Genomic DNA, 21,903 nt, shown 5'->3' on the forward strand with positions numbered 1-21,903 from the left:
GAGTGGATGGTGAGGGCCCACACCTACCACCAACAAAAATATAAATCCTCTGTAAACCAAATCTGTTGCTACAGTATTGTTGTTGAAAAGTAACCCTGATCTGTTTGACTGAGCAAACCCATCAACTGGTGACATGTAGAGGTTTATGGTATGTAGGAGGACTACTGGGCCTTGGGAGCAGGCTGTGAAGCCTATGCCCTGAGTCGGACACATTAAAAAAAAATAAATTAATTAAAAAAAAAATAAAATAAAATTAACTGCCCTTACAGGGCCACCCCATGCACTGAAGCAATGGTTCGTTGTGGTATTGTAACTGTCCCATGGCTATCAGTCGCCTGTTTCTTGATTGCTTGACTGCACACTAACAGTTTCTCAGTTTTCCCTTCTTCTCTTTGCTACCTCAGTTCCCACTTTTTGCTGATTTCCTTGGTGACTCTCCCAGTTTCTTTCTGATAGTCACTTTTCTTCTGCTCTTCACATTTTGCATTTAATATTCTCCTAGTTACCTTCTTCCTTTGTGCCATACAACCAACTTATGGCTTGGAGATGGTTCTTCATTTTTCCTTCCTTCCTACTTGATTCTAGGTAAACATATCTAAACCACAGTACTGAATTTATAGAATGGGTTCGAATGAAACACATTTCACCCATAATTATATTGCCATATTTCTAGAAATGTCTATTTTACAAAAGCTAGTATACACAAGGCCATGGTAACTTGGCCATACCAATCATAAATTACAGACTACAATACACGAGCTGAAATATGAATGTACAATGTCATAATTCATAAATTTCTTAAACATAATCACTAGGGAACATATTTACATATTGTACTTACAAAAAATAACTTGACAGCATAATATTCTAGAGCATGGATGAAGGAGTATGAAATCAAGTTCTGTGCCTAATAAATTAATCAACATTTAAATACTTAAGACAGGTAATACAAGTCATACACAATACAGTTTGACCTGTAAAACTGGTTGGCAAGAACACTAAAATCTGCATTATACACAAGCAAACTATAAAAAAAATTGCATACAAATACTAAATTCCTGAAGTCACGCATTTGCTATTGTTATCTAGACCCCACTGCAGCCAGGAGCCAAGAAACATTCACATTTCTATAACCATAATTGATTTGGGGACGAATGAGGGGAGAGGGAAGGAAGATTATCAACAAACACACGGCCTTAGATTCACCGCATCCACAACACCTTGAAACAGTGACCAAGGCAACTTTGCTTAAGAAATTACTGTAATAACATTGGAGTAATGACTTAATTGCCTTGACAGGACATTCACCTGTGGCTGCAGTGATCCTGAAGCAGTGGTGTCTTGAGGGGGAGGCTTCTCCAGAACCACACCAAACACAGTCAGTCAGGAGGTCAACTCACCAACTTTATTTTTGCCAAAAAACTAGTGACCACTAATGCAAGTCCCCTAACACAAAAACTATTCATCAAAGCATACTTTTATGACACACTCAGCTGATCTGCACCACATAATACTTTAACAAGGCTTAGCTTCATGATCGTAAACAGGAATGAATTCTGTTAAAAGAATGTCTAGCTTGTCATGTTTACCACCCGGAAGTCAGATCTCACTGCAGATCACACTGACAAGGAATGATTCAAAAAATATAATGGATTGTCCCTCCTGGAGCAGTTTTAAAAAACTGAAGATTGTAACCCTGTTCTTCTTTCAGCGGTTACTGATAAGTCATCAATATCCCTATGTTTCTTAAAGACCTATAACAATTGCTATGCAGGTGTACATGTGCACACACACACATACACATATATACACACACACACACACACACACACACACACACACACACACACACACACACACATTCAAATCCACACAGGTCTTTACCTTTATCACTATTGAATATTATACTAAATGCAAATTTAGCTCACCTTTTGGATTTACGTACACCTTTGAAACTAGTGGAGTCAAATTTTGTGCTAGTTTCACCCCTCCCTTCCCAGCATCTTCATCAGCACTCTACTCCAGTTATTTGCATCACAAAGGAAGCCTAAACCTGACAGAGGGTAATCCTAGTCAGTTTTTCAAAACATGCATTGGGACATGACATTTTGCAAAAACATGGTTTTTCCTAGTATCACTCCACGTTTGCTGCTGCAGCATACTCAGAACTCACAGCTAATTATTTGGCTATTTAAAACAATTCCAAGTGAGATAGTAAGTTGTTTCCTGTTGAGTTGCTGCCGCGACCCATTACCTGACCCCACTGCAGTGACCAACACTTCCAACCAGCCTTAAATTATTTCTCTATTGCTTGTTACAACCCTCCAACCCACACAGCACCTGCAACTTCTGTCTTGTGCTCATAATGAAATACAGACTCTTAGCTTTATCTCAGTTTAATTTCTTTGGGCTTGCATTTACACTTAAGAGTAAAGAATGACTAGCAGAAGCTTTCGAACAAAAAGAGTAAGAACTTGAAATGGATAAAACCCAATTCTCGTAAATTATTTGCAGATAACTTGTACATATATAAAACATCAGTAATAAATATAATTTACACTTCCTACATCCCACACACTGTAAGACAATCAAAGCACCAGCAGGTAGCTTGAACCTTTCATAGCTGCCCAGTAAATTTTAAAGATAGGTCCATTAAAGCCAAACTTGTTAAGCAGTACTTTCATGATAGTGCCAATATCAGATATGTGCATGAGACCGTTACATTCTTCCATAAATTATATATCTTGTAAGTACTAATAAATCTCATATACATTATCTGGCAGACTATCAAAGAGGTAGTGCTTAAACACATTTCATTTGGAGACTATTAACTTCCTGCATACCATACAGTATATGTGTTTGATTAAGTATTGCCTCTATCACAAAGGGAGTCATCCTCTTGAGAACTTGACTTGGGGAACCATAAAAATTTTGGAATCACCCACTGGGGTTCAGTTTTGCTTTTGATTTGTGACCATGTTACCTTGGTTTAAGTTAAACTTTGTGACAGCCAGAAGAATCTATTATTTTCAGTAATTACTGACTTTTTTTTTTTTAATAGAACACTTAACATAGATGGAAGAGGAAGGAGTAACAATACCAAAACATCCTTTGAGCAGACAATTCCACCATACATATTCTTCCCCCAAGGTGTGGGCAGCCTGCGAGGGACCTGCTCAAAGCCTCTCCCCAGGCCAGACGTACCCCTACGAGTCATAAGAGGAGGAGTGGTGGTGATCAGGAGGGCGACCAGGCGAGGGTGGGGAAGAAAGGTTGCTGCTGGTGTTGGAAGCAATAGAGTGGCGAGGTGATGTGTCTCCACACTCCTGCTGTAAAGATAAATTAATACAGTGCCTCAGTTGATCTCAAACCCAGTAAGGAAGCATAAATACTCTTACTTGTGAACTTGACAGTTCAGTATAACACTGAAAGTAAGACCATTAATTGATTAATTAATATGTGAAACGATATTATACTACCTTTCTCCTCAAAAATGTTCTTCTAGGACACAGGCTGGTTGAGGTAGAGGATATCTGGGAAAATCTGTGGGAAACTTCCACAGAGAAAATTGAAAAAAGAAAAATTCCTTATCCTTCCACCATCCCTAATTCAAGAGATAGAGAACAGGATTTTTCCAAAACAAATTCAACCTGACTAAATGATCTTTAGTACTGTGATATTATTAGATAATATTTGTAATGTACCCTCTGTGAAGAGTAAGGTAGGTCACAGAGACTGCTGCCAAAAGTATACACAGTATGCATTAGTCAACACATCCATATGCTTTTTCACCTTTGTAACAAGCTGTTGTCAGGACTCAGGAATGTGTTAACATTCCTCTCACACAAGTTTAATAGACTGTGAGGAAGATATATCAGTAATGCCTTAAAGTAAGGGAAGAGGTACTTAGGTTTCATTGTGGTTTAATACTTGTATATATCTATCTTGTGGTATGTGGGGGCACTCACCATCCACTCACTCGACGTAGTGCTGCTTTGGGTGTCTGCCCTTTCCTCTCTTCCATCCTCTCTCTTCTGTCTTTTCTTTCCTTCATTCTTTCCTCTTTCTTCTTCCTATGGGTGACTTTACACTCCCTCTTCTGCCTTTCTTTCCTTCATTCATTCCTCTTCCTTCTGCCTATGGGTGACTCTAAACTGAGTGACAGGCCACATGGTTTCCTGTACACCAGGAAACCATTAACTTCACTGGGTGGTAAACATATAACCATATTATTGTGCCTGGTGGTTTAGGGGGTAATTATGGTCCCCCAATCAGATTTAGCCTGTGCAGGTTTATATCCAAGGGATGGTTGAGGTATATTGCTCACATAATGCCACTCAGGGATGAGTGAGGCTGGTCTATCTATCTATCTATTGACAGACACCTCAATCCCTTATACAGAGTGGCCACAAACAAACCGCCTCTAAATCATCCTGTCCCCTGCCATTTCACTGCCCTGCTCCTAATTCACACACCCCTCTCTCATATACCTCTCCACTCCATCCCTCCATCTCATCCTTGGCTGGTCACTCATCTTAAATGTCCGGACCAACTTGCCTAGCCCCGGGTTCCTACGCTTCTTATGGGGCAACAAAGGACTGGATGATGGCTGGATGGATATATATGTCTAGCTATACGCTTTTTGCTCAGAAACGTCATTTTTATATTTTGTGAGGGAGAATTGGAGGCACCCAAGGAAGAAGCTATTAAAGCAATCATCTTCATTTTTTACAAAAAAAACTGAAATTTTTTAATATTAAGAGAAAATTCCACAAAGTTTTGGCATCCTTCCTTTGTCTTTGTGTAAAGTGATATCACCTTCAAACATGGACAAGTGTTTTAAAACCGCATTTTTTGTACACCCACATCAAGCACTCAAATGCAACTCCAGTGCTCCTACACACATCATGACACAGCTTTGTGCAAGATTTACCCAGAAATAATTTTTTTCTTTTTTTTTAAGATAAATTGTCGACTACTCTTTCTTTTGACATCTGGCACCTTTTTTAGTCTCAGCTGCAAACTCAGTGCAGCCAGAGGTACGAGAGAGATGAGGGTGTGTCACTCAGTGCTTCGTGACCTGACAACGTTAACGGGCATTTTCTGAGAACGTATGTTTTTTAACTTTTGGACACTATTAGCTCAACTAATAAAGCTCTAGAAAAAAATAAAGGTACCACTGGAAAGCCCAAAAAATTTATGATAAACTCTCTAATTGGAATGTTTGTATAATGATACTTTTTAGTGTAGAGAGTTTGCCAAACATCCAGGAAATTGGTACAACAGGAAACTTAGATTTTCATCAAAAGAAAGAGAGAGAGAAAAAAAAAATCACTGATATTCTTTTGATGCAAATATCATAAAAGCATTAAAGAATCTGTAAAGCAACTCTTTTATGATTAGTTTGCCACAAAGCAAGCCAAATTTTTTGCATTACTTTACAAGCCTGTTACTTTCATATAGATAATTTAGAAATTTTTGACAAATGCTTACTAAATATAAATCTAATGAACTCCATTTGATGAAACTTGTAAACAAACAATCCTTCATACAGGTCAATAACTGAAGTAAATTGCAGACTCTTATTCCTATAGTTTAAAGTTTAGGAGCAACATGACAAAAGAGATGATGGCCTTAAACTACTGTACTTTTGACATTATATATGCACTAAAAGTGGTGACTAAAGTAATCATCTCAAAATCTGAGCTGAGGAATGAATAATTTCTCACAAGGCAAGATGAACCTCTCTTCCCACACTCAATATTTTGTCTCCTATTGAACGACTGCTTGAGATATGACAAATGCCTTACAATGCCAAGAGTTTCTATGGGAATGAGGAGGAAGCTTGCTTCCTTAACTCCCAACTGCCGGGCAGTGAGTATATCCGTGGCAAAATGGGTGTACAGGGGCCGCCAGGCAGCAGGGGGAGCCGCATGTCTGCCCGCCATCGTTTGAACCATGCGCCATTTCATCTCGGCACCAAAGAGTATGAAAGAAGTCCTTGCACAGCACAAAAGAGAGAGTCAGTCTGTCCCATGCCTTCGCCAGGTGTACAACGATGTTTTCAGGTTCCTATTTGTCCGATTCCATACCTGCTGCCTGTGGCCAACTGCCTCATCCACCCCCGCCAAGCCTTTTCCCAAGGATACTATGAAAGGGCTCAGTGATAGTGCCATAGAGCATGCCTTGGATGCCACTGTATCTAGTTTACCTAGTATTGGAGAAGTTATCATGTTGAAAGCCACAGTTAGTGCCGTAAGCACATACACAAATACATCCTACCTCTAACGCCAAAAAATTTGTATTCTTCTTCATGTCCTTACTCACTGATGCGATGACCTACAGACCTGGGGACACTTTCATTTGCAAGAAGAAGAGTTGCTGAGTAATATGGTCTTTAATTTGTTTCCCTATCTGCTACAGTTTCCAGGATAATAAGGTTCGAAGAGGCTATTTTCGGAAAAATACCAGTACAGAGAGAGCGTCCAACAGACAGAGCGACCAAGCTATAAATAACCCGGTGTTTAGGGGTTAATTAAGGCCTACTGCTTTTTTGGTCCTGCAAAAGGCCAATCTCCAAGGTGTTTTACTTCCCAGCTGGCACATCTGGTTCCTGGCCACAGTTCCTGATTTGATCAGAGGGAAACTGAGGCATCCCCACAACAAAAGCCCCAAGAGAAAGCAAACCAACACTGGTTGTCAAAAGGTGCAACTTCATATACTGACCCTCAAGGGGACACATGGGTGTCTAGGGAGGATGACATAGACGCATCTATTTGCCTGACAACATCAACAACAACAACAACAAAGAGGGGGGAGGGGGGTGCCTCATTGTCATCCACATGAAAACATTGATTCACTGCATAGAGGAGTCCTGCAGTGGCAGTTCTTTTCCTGTGGTTGAAGGATCTGTTTGACCAGACAAACTGAGGTAGTATAACAACAACAACAACAACAACACTAATATGGCCTAAAACTGACATTTTCCATTTTCAAAACTGAGCTGTAACAATAGAATAACATTAGAATATGATTCTTGTCATGAAGATGTGCTAGAGAATGGATGTAGAGCTATAGCACTATCTTTTTCTAACAGTGAGCTACATGAAATACTGTGCACTGTAATGGGACAAAAATCTTGACCAAGCAAAAAAAAAAAAATTAAATAGCCTCCTTGACCCTTCTAAAGAAATAATTAGTAAGGACTACTACTGTCTCAAGTCTACAGGTAGTTTCATGAGTTTATTCTCACACAGGATTCCACTGGAAAATCTTTAGTTGCAATGCATGCTCATACTAAGCACAGATCACATGAAGACATAATGAGGCATCAAGTGAGGTTAGTAGTACAGTGGGTTCGCACAGTACCTGTGATCACAGTGCGCGAATCGCGTAGTACACGACTGACCAAAAATCATAACCATAAACACTGAATGCGCAAGTTTAGCGCACAATATGCAAAGCAGATGCAAGTAGTGACCAAAAACCGCTATTTTCCCAGGCTAAGCAACCCCCCCCCCCCTGCACAACGTGCCCATCGTGACATTAGAGGTTTGTGGGGAAGGTGCTCAAGAGGAGTCTACAGAGGCAGTAAGATCTCGCCAATAATGACTTCAACAATAACGTTTTCAGCAATAACAGTAAGTTACAATTGATACCCCGTTTCTATAATAACATTTGGATTCACCTGAGTAAAGGTTATTTCGAGAATGCCGAGCTGTTGTACTGTAAATAAGTCCATAACAAGACGAGGAATGAAACAAACAAGAAGAGATGATGGAAATTGCCGAAAATGTGAGCAGTAGCAAGGAGAAGATGGAGGATCCTCCCCTCACCACTTCCCCTGCCTAGCCCACCACCATCTCCTCCACCTCCACTACCCCACCTTACTCACCAGCTGCCTCCCCCACCACCTCTATAGCTGCAACTGACTCACCTGCTCCACCTGGAATACCTGCAACCCCCACCGTAATGACTGCTGCTGTATTTCTTTGTCAAAGGCTGGAATAGTACAACATTGGCAACTGTTGAACACACTTGCTTCCTCAGAGTTGTTTCCCTCCAAATTTCAACCCACAACTGTTTAAGTCTAACTGTTACAGATATTTTATGAACAGAGGACACCAGTAATCTGGTGTATGGATTTTTTTTTTTTTTTACTCATTTGTTTTTCCTTCCTCTGTTCTGTAAAAAAAAAAAAAAAAAAAAAAAAAAGGGGGTGGAGCCAATGCGGTGGGGACACTCGTGACTCTAAGTGTGTTGTCGCGCCTCGGAACCCCTGCTATTTAAGTCCATCAGGCCTGTCATCTACTGTTTTTAAAGTGACTGACCATATTTTTGTTCTTTTAGCTATATCTGTAGTATCTGTCTTACAAATTTTTCCCTTTATTATATCTGTTAAAAAAAATACCAAGGTTTGAGGGAGTCCAGCACATATGGTACTTTTCCCATAAGGTTATGTATTCATGGTACGCAAAATCACAGGGTGCAAGGTCGTGAAACGCCCATCCACTCGCGCACTGTGCGAGCCCATTGTACTTTGTTGTATCATGTACCCACTGATTTTGCTGCATCTGTCTCTTATGGCTGCTGTATATATGTAACTATATGGCTGGACTTGTGAAACACCCATTTGCCTCTTATGGATGCAATACACAACTATGAGACTGAACTTTTGAAACACCCCTACATTTGACCAGTGTCTTCTGCACTGCAGTTTGTTTCTCTTCCTCAACTACCTATTCCCAAATTCACACATAATAGTGCCTATTTACCTCCTGCAGCTGGTGTATGATTTGGTGTCGTGGCTCCTCTGGTGAACGCTGGGGAGGAAGGTGCTGAGGGGGGGTGGATGTAGGTGGCAGTGGTGGGATGCCAGGCCGTCTAAGAGAACCAGGTACAGGAGGTGGTGGTCCACTACCTGTGTGAGTCATGTTGAGTTAAAAAGGTCATCCAGATAAAGACACCATCATCCTCATCCCAATCTTTACTCCCACCAGAAAGACTGCAACAGGCTGGATTCAAAAACAAAGATAGAGAAAGCATGAAATAGGCCATACATCTTTCAAGCCTTTGGAATAATGACTCCATCTCACAAGCATAACTATCAACATTTTTTTAAAATTCTTTACAGAAGCACATTGCACATACCTTTCAGAGAGTCATTCCACTGATCACTAAGTTAAAATATGGGTGCCATACCTGTCATGCACTTCAACATCCATAATAATTCAATAAAACCATTTTGGTCCCTTGTCAACCTCTTAGTTTCATTAATTTCCATATGTCACTTTCTCACACACTCACTTATAATTTCCATCCACTTTCTTCTTAGCCTCTTCCTATCTTCAAACTCATCTGCATATACAGCATGACTTATTTTACAGCAGAAGACTGTAATGCTTGATCCATATAACTTTATTATTATTTTTTTTTAAGCATCCTAGCATTTGTATAAGTGAAAAAACAATCATAATATGTTACAGTAATTCCCCCCATTTTACCAACACTGCAATGCCAAATATGCTCCCTCACTTGCATACACCTGTGACTGCTTCCCCCACCCCACTTGCTGTATCTGTGTGTTTTTTGGTTCCAGGACCAATTTGCGATTATGCTGAGGATGCGAATGTTTATTCCATGGAAGTTTGGGGCCAACTGTACATAACCTATAGAAAAAGGGGGCTTAGGTTAACTGATGATCACCATTTTACACTTACAATGTTATGTACAGCAATTTTAAAGAATAAAGGTTAGTTACATCTGAAACATATAATATTAACAAATGATCTATACTAATCCATATCTACCGAAAGGAAGCATAATGGTCCCCAAGAAATGCCTCTGGAATTCCATCCATGGCCACAAACTCCAAACTCTGACTAGCAACAATACACAAAACTTCTAAGGTATACATTTGTAATAACCCTGAATAATAAATGTCAAAGAAGCAGTATAATTTGTAAGAAAACATACCATACGAGGCAACTTTTCCTCCCACCTCCAAACTTTTTATTTGTAATTCATTCTTTCCTTGTCCTTCTACCTACGGGTGACTTTACACTCCCTCTTCTGTCTTTATTTCCTTCATTCTTTCCTCTTCCTTCTACCTGTGGGTGACTCTACACTGAGTGACAAGCCAAATGGTTTCCTGAACACCAGGAAACCATTTACTATGCTGAGTGGTAACCATATAACCAAACTTTGGTGACTGGTGGTTTAGTGGGTAATTATTGCACTCCAATCGGATTGAGCTGGTAAAGGTTTATATCCAAGAGGTGGTTGGGGTTGATTGCCCATGTAATGCCACTCAGGGATGAGTGAGGCTGGTCACTCTCATCTTAAATGTCGGGACCAACTGCCTAGCCCCGGGCTCCTACACTCCTCATGGGGCAATGTGGGACTGGATGATGGATGGATGGATGGAACTGCAGATTCACGAAGCTCAGAAGCCTGGATGACCAAAATCAGGTTTAAATTGCCCAATTTCAATTCATCAGTTTCTTATCTAACAAGTGCTCATTTAGTGGGACCTACCTGTACTTTTAAAGATAAACAGAAATCTAAGATAATATAATTAAACCACCAGCTAATGATATACAAATCTAAGATAAATTACAAATATTATTTTCATACACTGACTCCTCCATATGTGCTGGCTCCCTATGCCCAGATTCCAAATGCGTGGGCGATAAAAGTGGTACCAAGAATGTCATATGCATGGAAAAGCATGCATAATGCACAGAATGCTTTTCATACACCATCCATTGTAGAGGGAACAATTCTCACAATCACTTTCTTCCCGTATTTTTATTCCCTTACACCTATTCAATGTCACACTTGCATTTCCTTTATCTCTATACTGTACAGTAAGTAATGCCCTCAGGAAGCCCATCTATAGTCTAGTTGGGTGACAGAAGGTTATGATGACAAGTTGGGATCAATCACAGCGAGTTTTTTATCCCCACTTTCTTTCCTTTAAGCCTCATCAATGTACCACTGTATGTCTGCTTTATACATTAGGCTATGCCCTTAGAAAACATATCTCTATAGCTGGGATCAGAGGGTCCTCTGTAAGTAAGCTGGGGAGAGGTCACACAGCTGGTTAACAAATTAAACTTTTATAATCAGTTACAGGTTTCTAAGTGCATAGAAACCCTACACTGACACTGTACCATGCATACAGAGGCATTACTATTTTCTCATCTCAATAATACATAGCTCTTATATATATTCTTCAGTCATCATCATCCGGACCTCCTTTCCCACCCTAGGGCGGGGTGAGGAGTAGCAACATCCAGACAGCCAAAGTTTGCCCAGTTCAGTGAGCCATACTTCCATTTACTCATCATTCAAGCCCACAGAATCCTGGCTCCATCTGATGGGTCAAAAAGTGTCACCACGTGCTGTAGCTTAACATACTGTATACCCATCCGACAGAGTCAATCAGAACAATGTCATGTTAAACAGGGGTGCCAAATCCCAGGTCATGCACTTCTCTACACAAAAGTCATCCAGCCAGCTCGATCTCTTGTCAGTCCCTTACCCTCACCAACTTCCATACCACTCTTCCTCACTCACACATTCATCATATCTCTCTACCTTCTCGGCCTACCTTGCCTTCTCCCTCCTTCAAATTCGCTCAGATATACCTTTTCACTACTCTATTGTCATCCATTCTCTCAACATGACCAAACCATCTCAGTACACTCTCTTTAATTTTGATGTCCACAGACTTACTTGTTCTGTTTCTTTCTTGAATCACATTATTCAGTATCATATCCACTCTCCATACATCACATACATTCCTCAACAGTCCCATCTCCACTGCTCTTACTCCTGACTATACATTTTCATGCCACACCATGGTCTCACACTCGTTATGTTAAAGCTGACACTAGCATTCCATGTAAGTATCATGCAGCTGCAACACTCAAGCCTCTGTTTCTTATCAAGGCCTTCATAGCACCAGCTACTTTTCTTCCTTGTGTCACTGTACTTTCCACTTCTTTTGTACATTTTCCCCTCTCTTCTATCATCGTACCCAGGTGCTGTATTTGAACTCTCACCAATTCCAATCTCTCTCCATTCACTGTAACATCACACTGGGAGTCACCTCCCCTCTCAATTACCATCATTTTACTCTTTTCTACATTTACTCTCAAGGCACGATGCCCAGAGACATCTCCAAATCTCTGCACTAGTCTACCAAGCTCTTGTCCGGTATTTGCAAGTACAGTCATCCCTTAACATCCACAGTTTTAAAATACATGGTTTTGAATATCCACGGATGGCTACAGAAAAAATAAAATATCTCACTGAACTCTGCTGACACCGTACCATTATCCCAGGCACAGTTCGTGGCTGTTTTAGCACAATAATGGCATTATCCAGTGAATGAAATATATTGTAACACTCTTCCTTTTGGAGGGAGCTGGGATGAGCACAGTCATCAGAAGAGGCCATGCAGGAGTACACTATTCATTATTTTTAACTTTTAGTGTTCTTGTATTAAATAACGTAGTTGTTTAGTGTTCTTGTAATAAATAAAGTGGTTGTAAACATGCACATAGGGTTTTTCTTTAGTTATATAAGGAAATGGGAGGTCCAGAGGTGTTTGTAAGGGGGAGCAGCAGATATCCACGGATTTTTAACATTCGCAGGCATCTCTGTTACCTAACCCCCGCGGATGTCAAGGGATGACTGTAGTACTGCATCATCAGCATACATCAAATTTGAGATATTCCATCCATCACCATTCATTACCAATGCCATCCCTCTCCATTACTCGTGGTTTTACTTCTCTCATCACCCCCATTTACATATCATTGAACAACCACGAGGATATCACACAACCTTGTTACATGCCCATATTGATCGTGAACCATTCCCTTAGATGCCCATTTACTCTTACACATGCCTCACTACCATCATAAAATCTCTTAACGGCACCTGGCAGCTGACCATCTACATTGTACATACACAAAACCTTCCACAATCCTTCTCAGTTTCCTTCGTTGTATGCTTTTTCCAGATCCACAAATGACATAAACACCTTATAGTCTTGCTCACAAGTCTTCTCCACTTTCTGTCTCACTGCAAATATTTGATTCACACATCCTCTGCCACTCTTAAAGCCACCCTCTTCATCACTCACGAGGCCTTCTGAGATCTCTCTTACTTTCTCTATAAAAATTCTTCCATACATATTTCCTACATCACTTAGCTGACTTATGCCACAATATATCTTGAACTCACTTCGCTCACCTTTATTCTCATCCAGGGGTATAATCACGGCCTTTTTCCCCTGTACTGGCACAGTTTCACTCATCCATGCATTCTTACATATCTGCAATAAGCAACTGATTCCCCTCCCCTCTCCCCACTACATCATCTTTGCATAAACCTCATCAACACCAGCTGCCTTCCCATTTCTCAGCCGTTTTACAGTATTCTTCACTTCCGCGAGTGTCATGTTTCCTGGCACTGTATTCCTTTCCTGCACACCCCCAAAACCAATCATCTTTACAGCCGCTTTGCTCTCTCCATTCCCATTCATCAGACTTTCAAAATATTCTTTCCATCTGGTGTTTACTTCATCTCCATGGGCTAATAATATACCCCTTACATCTTTCACACTTTCACATTTCTTTCCACTGTCACTTTACATTTCTGCACCTCTTTCCAGAATAACTTCCTACTTTCAGTGTAATTTGCATTCGTTTTTCTTCCTAGATCATCATTTACCTCCTTTTTCCTCTTCACTAGTCTCCTTACTTGCTTCTTGCTCTCAGTATATTCAGTTCTTATTTCAATAAACCCCTGTCTTGTATCCACTCTAGCCACTTCTTCCTTTTCCTCCACTGTTCTCTTAACCTCTTCATCCCACCATGCTGTACCTTTCCTCTTCGTTATTTCTCTTGCCACACCACACACCGCTTTAGTATTCCTAACTAAACAATCCCTATATGCATTCCACAAGCTGTCCACATGCATTTCATTCCAATTCACTGATTCCAACTCCTCCCCTACTGTGGCCTTTCTCGACTTTCAGTCTCTCTCCCTGACTGCTCCTTTCTCTCTTGGCTCACCTCATGCCTCTCAGCTTGATCTTGCAAACCACAATCATATGACAAAACCTCCACATTGTCCTCTCACTTGCCTCGTATCAGCAACACTTCCCAGCATTGATTCCTCTATAAGCATGCAATCAATCAGGCTCCTTTCAACACGATCCTCATTCCCTCTGTACCACATATATATATATATGTGCGCCTTTATGATAGAAATAAAAATTACAAATGCACAACCTCCTTTCTTGACACATCCTTCAGTTGCTTTCCATTATCTTTCTCTCCTGGTACTCCATTTCTACCCATTATATCATTCACAGGACCAGTGCATACTCTCCCATTCATATCACTCATTATAAGCACTCTATAACTCCTGGGCATTTCTCCTATTACTTCATCCAGTTCATTCCAAAACTTGTCTTCTCTGTCTCACTCCTGTCATTACACAGTGCATACGCTACAATCACTGCCACTTTCACCTCAAACTTGAACTTAACATACATCTCGAGCTGACAAATTTGTAATCTCTCATTCTTCTCTGCCACACTTCATTCATCAACAAAGCATCTCCTTCCTTGCATTTTCCTTGCCCATTCATGCCCAACCTTACACATTTCACTCCCTCCCATTCCTCCACTTCACATCCTTTCATCTTTGCTTCACACAATGACATCACAGCATATTTCGCAAACTTGAACACATCACTGCTTCCACCATCTTGCTCTCCTCGTTCACACCTCTCACATTCCACATGGCCATGCGAATCTGCCCATTTGGTTGGGGCCCTGGGCAGGTATTTGGCCCTCCGCGGCTCCCGGAAACGTCTGCCATGATTTAGTGATTTTAGATAAGGGAATCTGGGGAACACTTAACCTAGACAAAAACCACGGTTATATGGTTACCACCCAGCATAGTATATGGTTTCCTGGGTACAAGAAACCATTTGGCTTGTCACTCAGTGTAGAGACCATACGGCAACACTACATTGTATGAGTGGAAGATGGGAGCCCCCACCTACCATCCATCCATCCATCCATCATCTAATCCTACATTGCCCCATGAAAAGCATAGGAGCCCAGGGCTAGGAAAGTTGGTCCTGGCATTTAAGATTAGAGTGACCAATCTCACTCATCCCTGAGTGGCATTATGTGAGCAATAAACCCCAACCACCCCTTGGATATAAACCTTCACTGGCTCAATCCAATTGGAGCACCTTTATTACCTACTAAACCACCAGGAGCCAAAATTTGGTTATATGGTTACCACCTAGCATAGTAAATGGTTTCCTGGTATACAGGAAACCATTTGGCTTGTCACTCAGTGTAGAGTCACCCACAGGCAGAAGGAAGAGGAAAGAATGAAGGAAAGAAAGACAGAAGAGGATGGATGGAAAGAAGGATGGAGGAGAGGAAAGGGCAGACACCCGAGAGCAGCACTACATCAAGTGAGTCGAGAGCAGCACTACATCAAGTGAGTGGATGGTGGGTGCCCCCACCCCCCACCTACCCCAAAAATGAATATCAAAGCCTCTAGTATTACAAAAGGATACCAGGATGACTAAAAAAGGAGAGTAACTTGAAGAGGATGAAGGAAAAGAAGGAAGCATTAAGGAGCAAAGCTACGAGTAAATTTAACTATGGAATGGAGGGCCAGGAATGACTAAACACAAAAATCTAGCTGCATTCCTATAAACTAGACAACACATGCAGAATGAGAACAGAAGTAATCATATCAACAAACAGAAGAACAGGATATGGAATGCAAAATAAAAAATTATTAGAAAAAAACACCCATTCTGAAGCACACATGCAGATCTAATAATCCTACAGCCTATGAACATATTTTCTATAATTTATTCTAGTTAATTCAAAATTTAAATTCTACCATCAGATGAAGGGTTTGAGGAAAATGATGGATGAGATGGGTATTAATCAAACTATTGCCCAACACTCATTCAGAACAGCAGTAGCCTCATATACCCAGTCTATATGTGAAATGGGCCCGGTGAAAATGAGAGAAGATGAAGAGAAAGGCAAATAAGACAATGAGAAACCACTGAACAGCAGTAGCAAATAAATAGTAAAGGAAAACTAAATCAAAAACACTTACCATTGTGGACATTAGAGTAATGAGGTGGGGGAAGGGGCTGATGGCTGAAGGAACGTCGAGGTGGATCAGGGCCTTGGGGTAGTCTGGGTGGGGCTAACTTTCCACTGGTTTGGAGCATACTACGCACCTGAGGATGAATTTCACTCTTAAACCCTTGAATCCAACTATGTACCCTTTTATTTTATTCTTCATTCAATTTGGTGAGGATCTGCAGTCATGAAGGGGCAGATTAATACAACTGCATATCCATCCCATCCAGACTGATGTCTCCTCTAAGCTGAATAAAATCAGGAAACAGCAAGACTATGCTACATATACATCATCCACATGAATGGGTTAATACTGTACTCACACTAATATCCTCACTTTTCTACCATGAAGGTTAGTACCCAAAGCATAGGCCATGAATCATTTAGGGAGAAAAAATAAATAAATAACACAGTATTAGGTAACCAATTCTATCTATCTATCTACTGCCAGATGCTTTAATCCCATAAGGGGTGGCCACAAACAAATCGCCTCCATGTCGCCCTGTCCCCCGCCATTTCACTGCCTTGCTCCCAGCTCACACTCCCCTCTCCCATGTCTCTCTCCACTCCATCCCTCCATCTCATCCTTGGCCTCCCCCTCCCTCTCCCCCCCTCCATCTCATCCTCAGCCTCACCCTCCCTCCCCCCCTTCCACCTCATTCATATACACTTTCCTTGTCAGTCTCTCACTCTCCATCCTCTCCACATGGCCAAACCACCAGTGTGTATTCTAACACTTCCTATCACATCCACATCCACACCACAATGCTCCTTCACTAATTCTATCTATCTACAGCCCAAAGCCCTAATCCTGCAAAGGGTGGCCGCCGACAAAACACCTCCAAGTCACTCTGTCACCCACTATTTGACTACCCTCACTTATGTAAAACAGCCACACTTCTGAATTGCTCCTACTGATAATCCTCTCTTCAATTCTAACAAAGTGTAGTGCTGCTGTTCTCGGGTGCCTCCCTTTTCCTCTCTTCCTTAATTCTTTCCATCCTTCCTCTTCAGACTTTCTTTCCTAATTCTTTCCTCTTCCTTCTGTCTATGGGTGATCCTACACAAAGTGACAAGCCACATGGTTTCCTGTACACCAGGAAACCATTTACTATGCAGGGTGGTAACCATTTAACCAAATTAGGGCACCTGGTGGTTTAGTGAGTAATTATGGCATTCCAATCGGATTGAGCCAGTGCAGGTTTATGTCCAAGGAGTGGTTGGGGTTTATAGCTCACATAATGCCACTCAGGGATGAGTGAGCCTGGTCACTCTCATCTTAAATGTCAGGACCTACTTGTGTAGCACCGTGCTCCTACGCTCCTCATGGGGCAACACTGGATTAGATGATGAATGAGTGAATGAAATGAATTCTAACAATATACCTTCCTCCATACAGGTGGTCCCCAACCAGTATGCCATAATCATTAGCAACACATGTCATTTGTACTGGAAGTTTGACAAATATATTCACACTACCATCTAATAATGGAAATAATTTGCTTCTGTGATGTTTGGTAAGTGGAGGCACCCATCATCCACTCACTCAATGTAGAGATGCCTTATGGTCTCCACATTGAGTAACAAGCCAAATTGTTTCCTGTACCCAGGAAACCAGTTACTACACTGGGTGGTAATAACATAACCGGGATTTTCGGCCAGGTTAAATGTCCCCCACACTCCCCAATCTAAACTCACTTAACCATGGCAGATGTTTTGGATAGCCTTGGAAGGCCCAATACCTGTCCAGGGCTCCAACAAAATGGACAGATCCGCATGGCCATGTGGAATGTGAGAGGTGTGAATGAGGAGAGCAAAAGCGTGGAAGTGGTGAATGTGTTCAAGAGTGCGAGATATGCCATGATGGCAATGTGTAGATGAAAGGGTGTGAAGTGGAGGAGTGGGAGGGTGTAAAATGTGTGCATGGGTGAGGATGATGCAAGGAAAGAATTGCTTTGTTGATGAATGAGGTGTGGCAGAGTGGAATGAGTGATTACAAATGTGTCACCTCGTGATGTATGTATGTCAAGTTCAAGTTTGAGAAGGTGAAATTGGCAGTGATTGTAGCGTAAGCACTGTGTGATGACAGGAGTGAGAGAAAGACAGGTTTTGGGATGAGTTGGATGAAGTAGTGGGAGAAACACCCAGGAGCTATAAAGTTATTGTAATGGGCGATATGAATAGAAGAGTAGGCACTGGTCCTCAGGATGACAATGGGTTGTAATGGAGTACCTGAAGAAAATGACAATGGGAAACAACTGATAGATATGTGTCAAGAAAGAAGGTTGTGCATCTGTAACTCGTATTTCAAACACAAAGATGCACATATATATACATGGTATAGTGGGACTGGAGATCATGTTGAAAGGAGCCTGACTGATTACTGCTCCTACGATGCTGGGAATGGCTGCTGATAAGAGGGCCGTGAGAGGACGATGTGGAGGTCTGTCAGATCATATGATTGTGGTATGTGAGATTAAGCTGAGAGGAGTGAGGTGGACCAGGAGAGAGACGGACAGTCAGGAAGAGAGACTGAAGGTTGAGAAGCTGATGATCAAAGAAATCGCAGATGAATACAGTACAAAAGTACAGGGAGGGGTTGGAATCAGTGAATTTGAACAAAATGGATGTTGACAGCCTGTGGAATGCATATAGGGACTGATTAGTTAGGAATGCAAAAGCGGTGTGTGGTGTGGCAAGCGTAACAACAAAGAAGAAATGTACGGCGTAGTGGGATGAAGACGTTATGAGAGCAGTGGAGGAAAAGAGGAATAAGTGGCTAGAATGGTTCCAGGACAGGGGTTTAATTGAAATAAAAACTGATTATACTGACAGCAAGAAGCAAAAAAAGAGACTCGGGAAAAGGAAAATGAAGGAGGTAAATGATGATCTATGAAGAAAATTTAATGCAAACTACTCTGAAAATAGGAAGATATTCTGGAAAAAGGTGCAGAAATGTTGAAGTGACAGTGGTAAGAAATATGAAAGTAAGAAGGATGTAAGTAGTAGATTATTAACCCACGGGGATGAAGCAAGCACCAGATGGAAAGAATATTTTAAAAGCCTGATGAATGGAAATAGGGAAAGCAAAGTGGCTCTAAACATGATTGGTTTTGAGGTTGTGCAGAGAAGGAATGCAGTGCCAGGAGACGTGACACTCGCACAGGTGAAGAATGCCATGAAGCAGCTGAAAAATGAGAAAGCAGCTCGGGCTGATAAGGTGTATGTAGGGATGATTAAGTGTAGTGGACAGAGCGGAATGAAGTGCTTGTTGGAGATATAAGAAAACATGGATGATGAAACTGTGCCGACTGAGTGGAAAAAAGGCTGTTATTGTACCCCTGTACAAAAATAAAGGTGAGCCAAGTGAGTGCAAGAATTATCATAATATTAGTTTATTGAGTGTTGTAGGGAAAGTATATGGAAGAATTTTTATAAAGAAAGTAAGAGAGATATCAGAAGTCCTAGTGGGTGATGAAGAGGGTGGCTTTAGGAGTGGGAGAGGATGTGTGAATCAAATATTTGCAGTGAGACAGATAGTGGAGAAGGCTTGTGAGAAAGACTGTAAGGTGTTTATGGCATTTATGGATCTGGAAAAAGCATACAACAAAGTAGACTGAGAAGGATTATGGAAGGTTTTGCACATGTATGGTGTTGATGGTAAGCTGCTAGGTGCCATTAAGAGTTTTTATGATAGTAGTGAGGCATGTGTGAGGGTAAATGGGCATTTAAGTGAATGGTTCACAATCAATATGGGCATGGGAAAACGTTGTGTTATGTCCCAATGGTTGTTCAATATACCGTATATATACAGATGGGGTGATGAGAGAAGTAAAACCATGAGTAATGGAGAGAGGGATGGCATTGGTACTGAATGGTGATGGATGGAATATCTCAAATTTGTTGTATGCTGATGATGTAGTGCTACTTGCAAATATCGGACAAGAGCTTGGTAGACTAATGCAGAGTTTTGGAGATGTCTCTGGGCATCGTGCCCTGACAGTAAATGTAGAAAAGAGTAAAGTGATGGTAATCGAGAGAGAGAAAGTGACTCCCAGTGTGATGTAACAGTGAATGGAGAGAGACTGTAATTGGTGAGAGAGTTCAAATACCTGGGTACAGTGATAAAAAAAGAGAGGAAAATGTGCAAAAGAAGTAGAAAGTACAGTGACACAAGGAAGGAAGGTAGCTGGTGCTATGAAGGCCTTAATAAGAAGCAGAGGCTTGAGCGTTGCAGCTGCATGAGGCTTACTTGAAGGAGTGTTAGTGCCAACTTTACCATACAGATGTAAGACTATAGTGTGGCATGAAAATGAAAAGCAAGAGTGAAAGCAATGGAGATGGGACTGTTGAGAAATGTATGTGGAGTACAGAGAGTGGACAGGATACAAAATAATGCGATTCATGAAAGATGCAGAGTGATTAAGTCTGTGGACACCAGAATCGAACAGAGTCTACTGAGATGGTATGGTCATGTGGAGAGAATGGATAACAAAAGAGTGGTGAAAAAGGTATATCTGAGCAAATTTGAAGGAGAAGGCAAGATTGGCTAAGGAGATGGTGGAAGTCAGTGAGGCTAGGGGACTGACAAGAGATCGAGCTGGCTGGATGAATGTTGTGAGAAGAAGTGCATGACCAAGGATTTGGCATCCCTTTTTAACGTGACAGCATTCAAATTGACTCTATCAGATACGTTTACGTGAAACTACAGAATGTGATGAAAGTTTTTTGGTGTTATCAGACACAGCCAGGATTCCGGGGACTTGAATGATAAGTGAATGGAACCATAGGCCATTGGGGTGGGCAAACTTGGGCTGTCAGGACATTGCTACTCCTCACCCTGCCCTAGGATGGGAAAGGAGGTCCAGATGATGATGATAAAATATAAACACTTTGTACAGATACAGAAGAAAATTATATTCTAAACTAGTACATAAAAATAGTTAATAACTAAGAATCAATTATGTACATAAAATTCTTATGATTTTCTTCTATGGGATGTAAACATGGCAACATTACAGGATACACTACTTCACCGTCTGAAATGTCTGCAGGTGGGTGAGACTGAACCCAGAACAGAAGGACTGGAAGACTCACACACTACTAACTTAACTGAGTGAAGCATCAGATTAGGTTATACAGGGGGATCACAGATGCCACCTTCAATGGATGTGTTATCACTACCCTCATTACTAATGGTGAAATCAACTTTGTGGCTCCAACAATATATGAAGTGGGGTTTTGACTGATATAAAAAAAATTAGATCAAAGAAGTGTTTTGAATGTCCTTACTTAAACTGAACAACAGACAACACTGTCTGGACGATGATGATGATGATGATGAAGTGGCCACACAAACTTAAGTGAAAACACTAACTCCTATTGCATGGCTCGCAATACCAGAATCAGAAAACCAGTACTGAAATTGATGTGATGCAGTAAAATGTAGATATCAAGATTTCCTTGGCTTAGCACATACCCTGTGGATGGACTGTGTGTGAGGTGGGCGTTGGTCAGGAGTGGTGGTTATACGTGAGGGGAGGTCTACGAGACGCTGGATCTCTATGCTGTCTCCTGGCCCCATATGGCTGATGTGGTTGAAGTTGGTTGGGCCAGAGATAAGTTTGCTGCGGCGGTCAGTTCTGTACCAGTACAAAACACATTTATTAATTTTGGTAATTAGTATAAAATTA

The 21,903-nt window shown here is 41.2% G+C and overlaps 1 protein-coding gene across 1 annotated transcript in view; it reads right to left on the reverse strand.

Annotated features, from left to right (window-relative positions):
- Positions 1 to 650: 650 nt before the first annotated feature.
- gek (serine/threonine-protein kinase gek) overlaps positions 651 to 21,903 on the reverse strand; it is a 248,807-nt gene continuing 227,554 nt past the window's right edge. Inside the window, exons 34-37 of the mRNA XM_080285567.1 lie at positions 21,690 to 21,852; positions 16,182 to 16,308; positions 8,775 to 8,920; positions 651 to 3,329 (exon numbers count right to left, since the gene is read on the reverse strand). Coding sequence (XP_080141693.1) covers positions 3,207 to 3,329; positions 8,775 to 8,920; positions 16,182 to 16,308; positions 21,690 to 21,852 — 559 coding nt within the window. The 3' untranslated portion in view covers positions 651 to 3,206. The remainder of the gene's footprint in view (positions 3,330 to 8,774; positions 8,921 to 16,181; positions 16,309 to 21,689; positions 21,853 to 21,903) is intronic.

This window comes from Coenobita brevimanus, chromosome 107, assembly GCF_032717465.1.
Source record: "Coenobita brevimanus isolate Jiangsu-jjx chromosome 107, ASM3271746v2, whole genome shotgun sequence".
Lineage (NCBI taxonomy): Eukaryota > Metazoa > Arthropoda > Malacostraca > Decapoda > Coenobitidae > Coenobita > Coenobita brevimanus.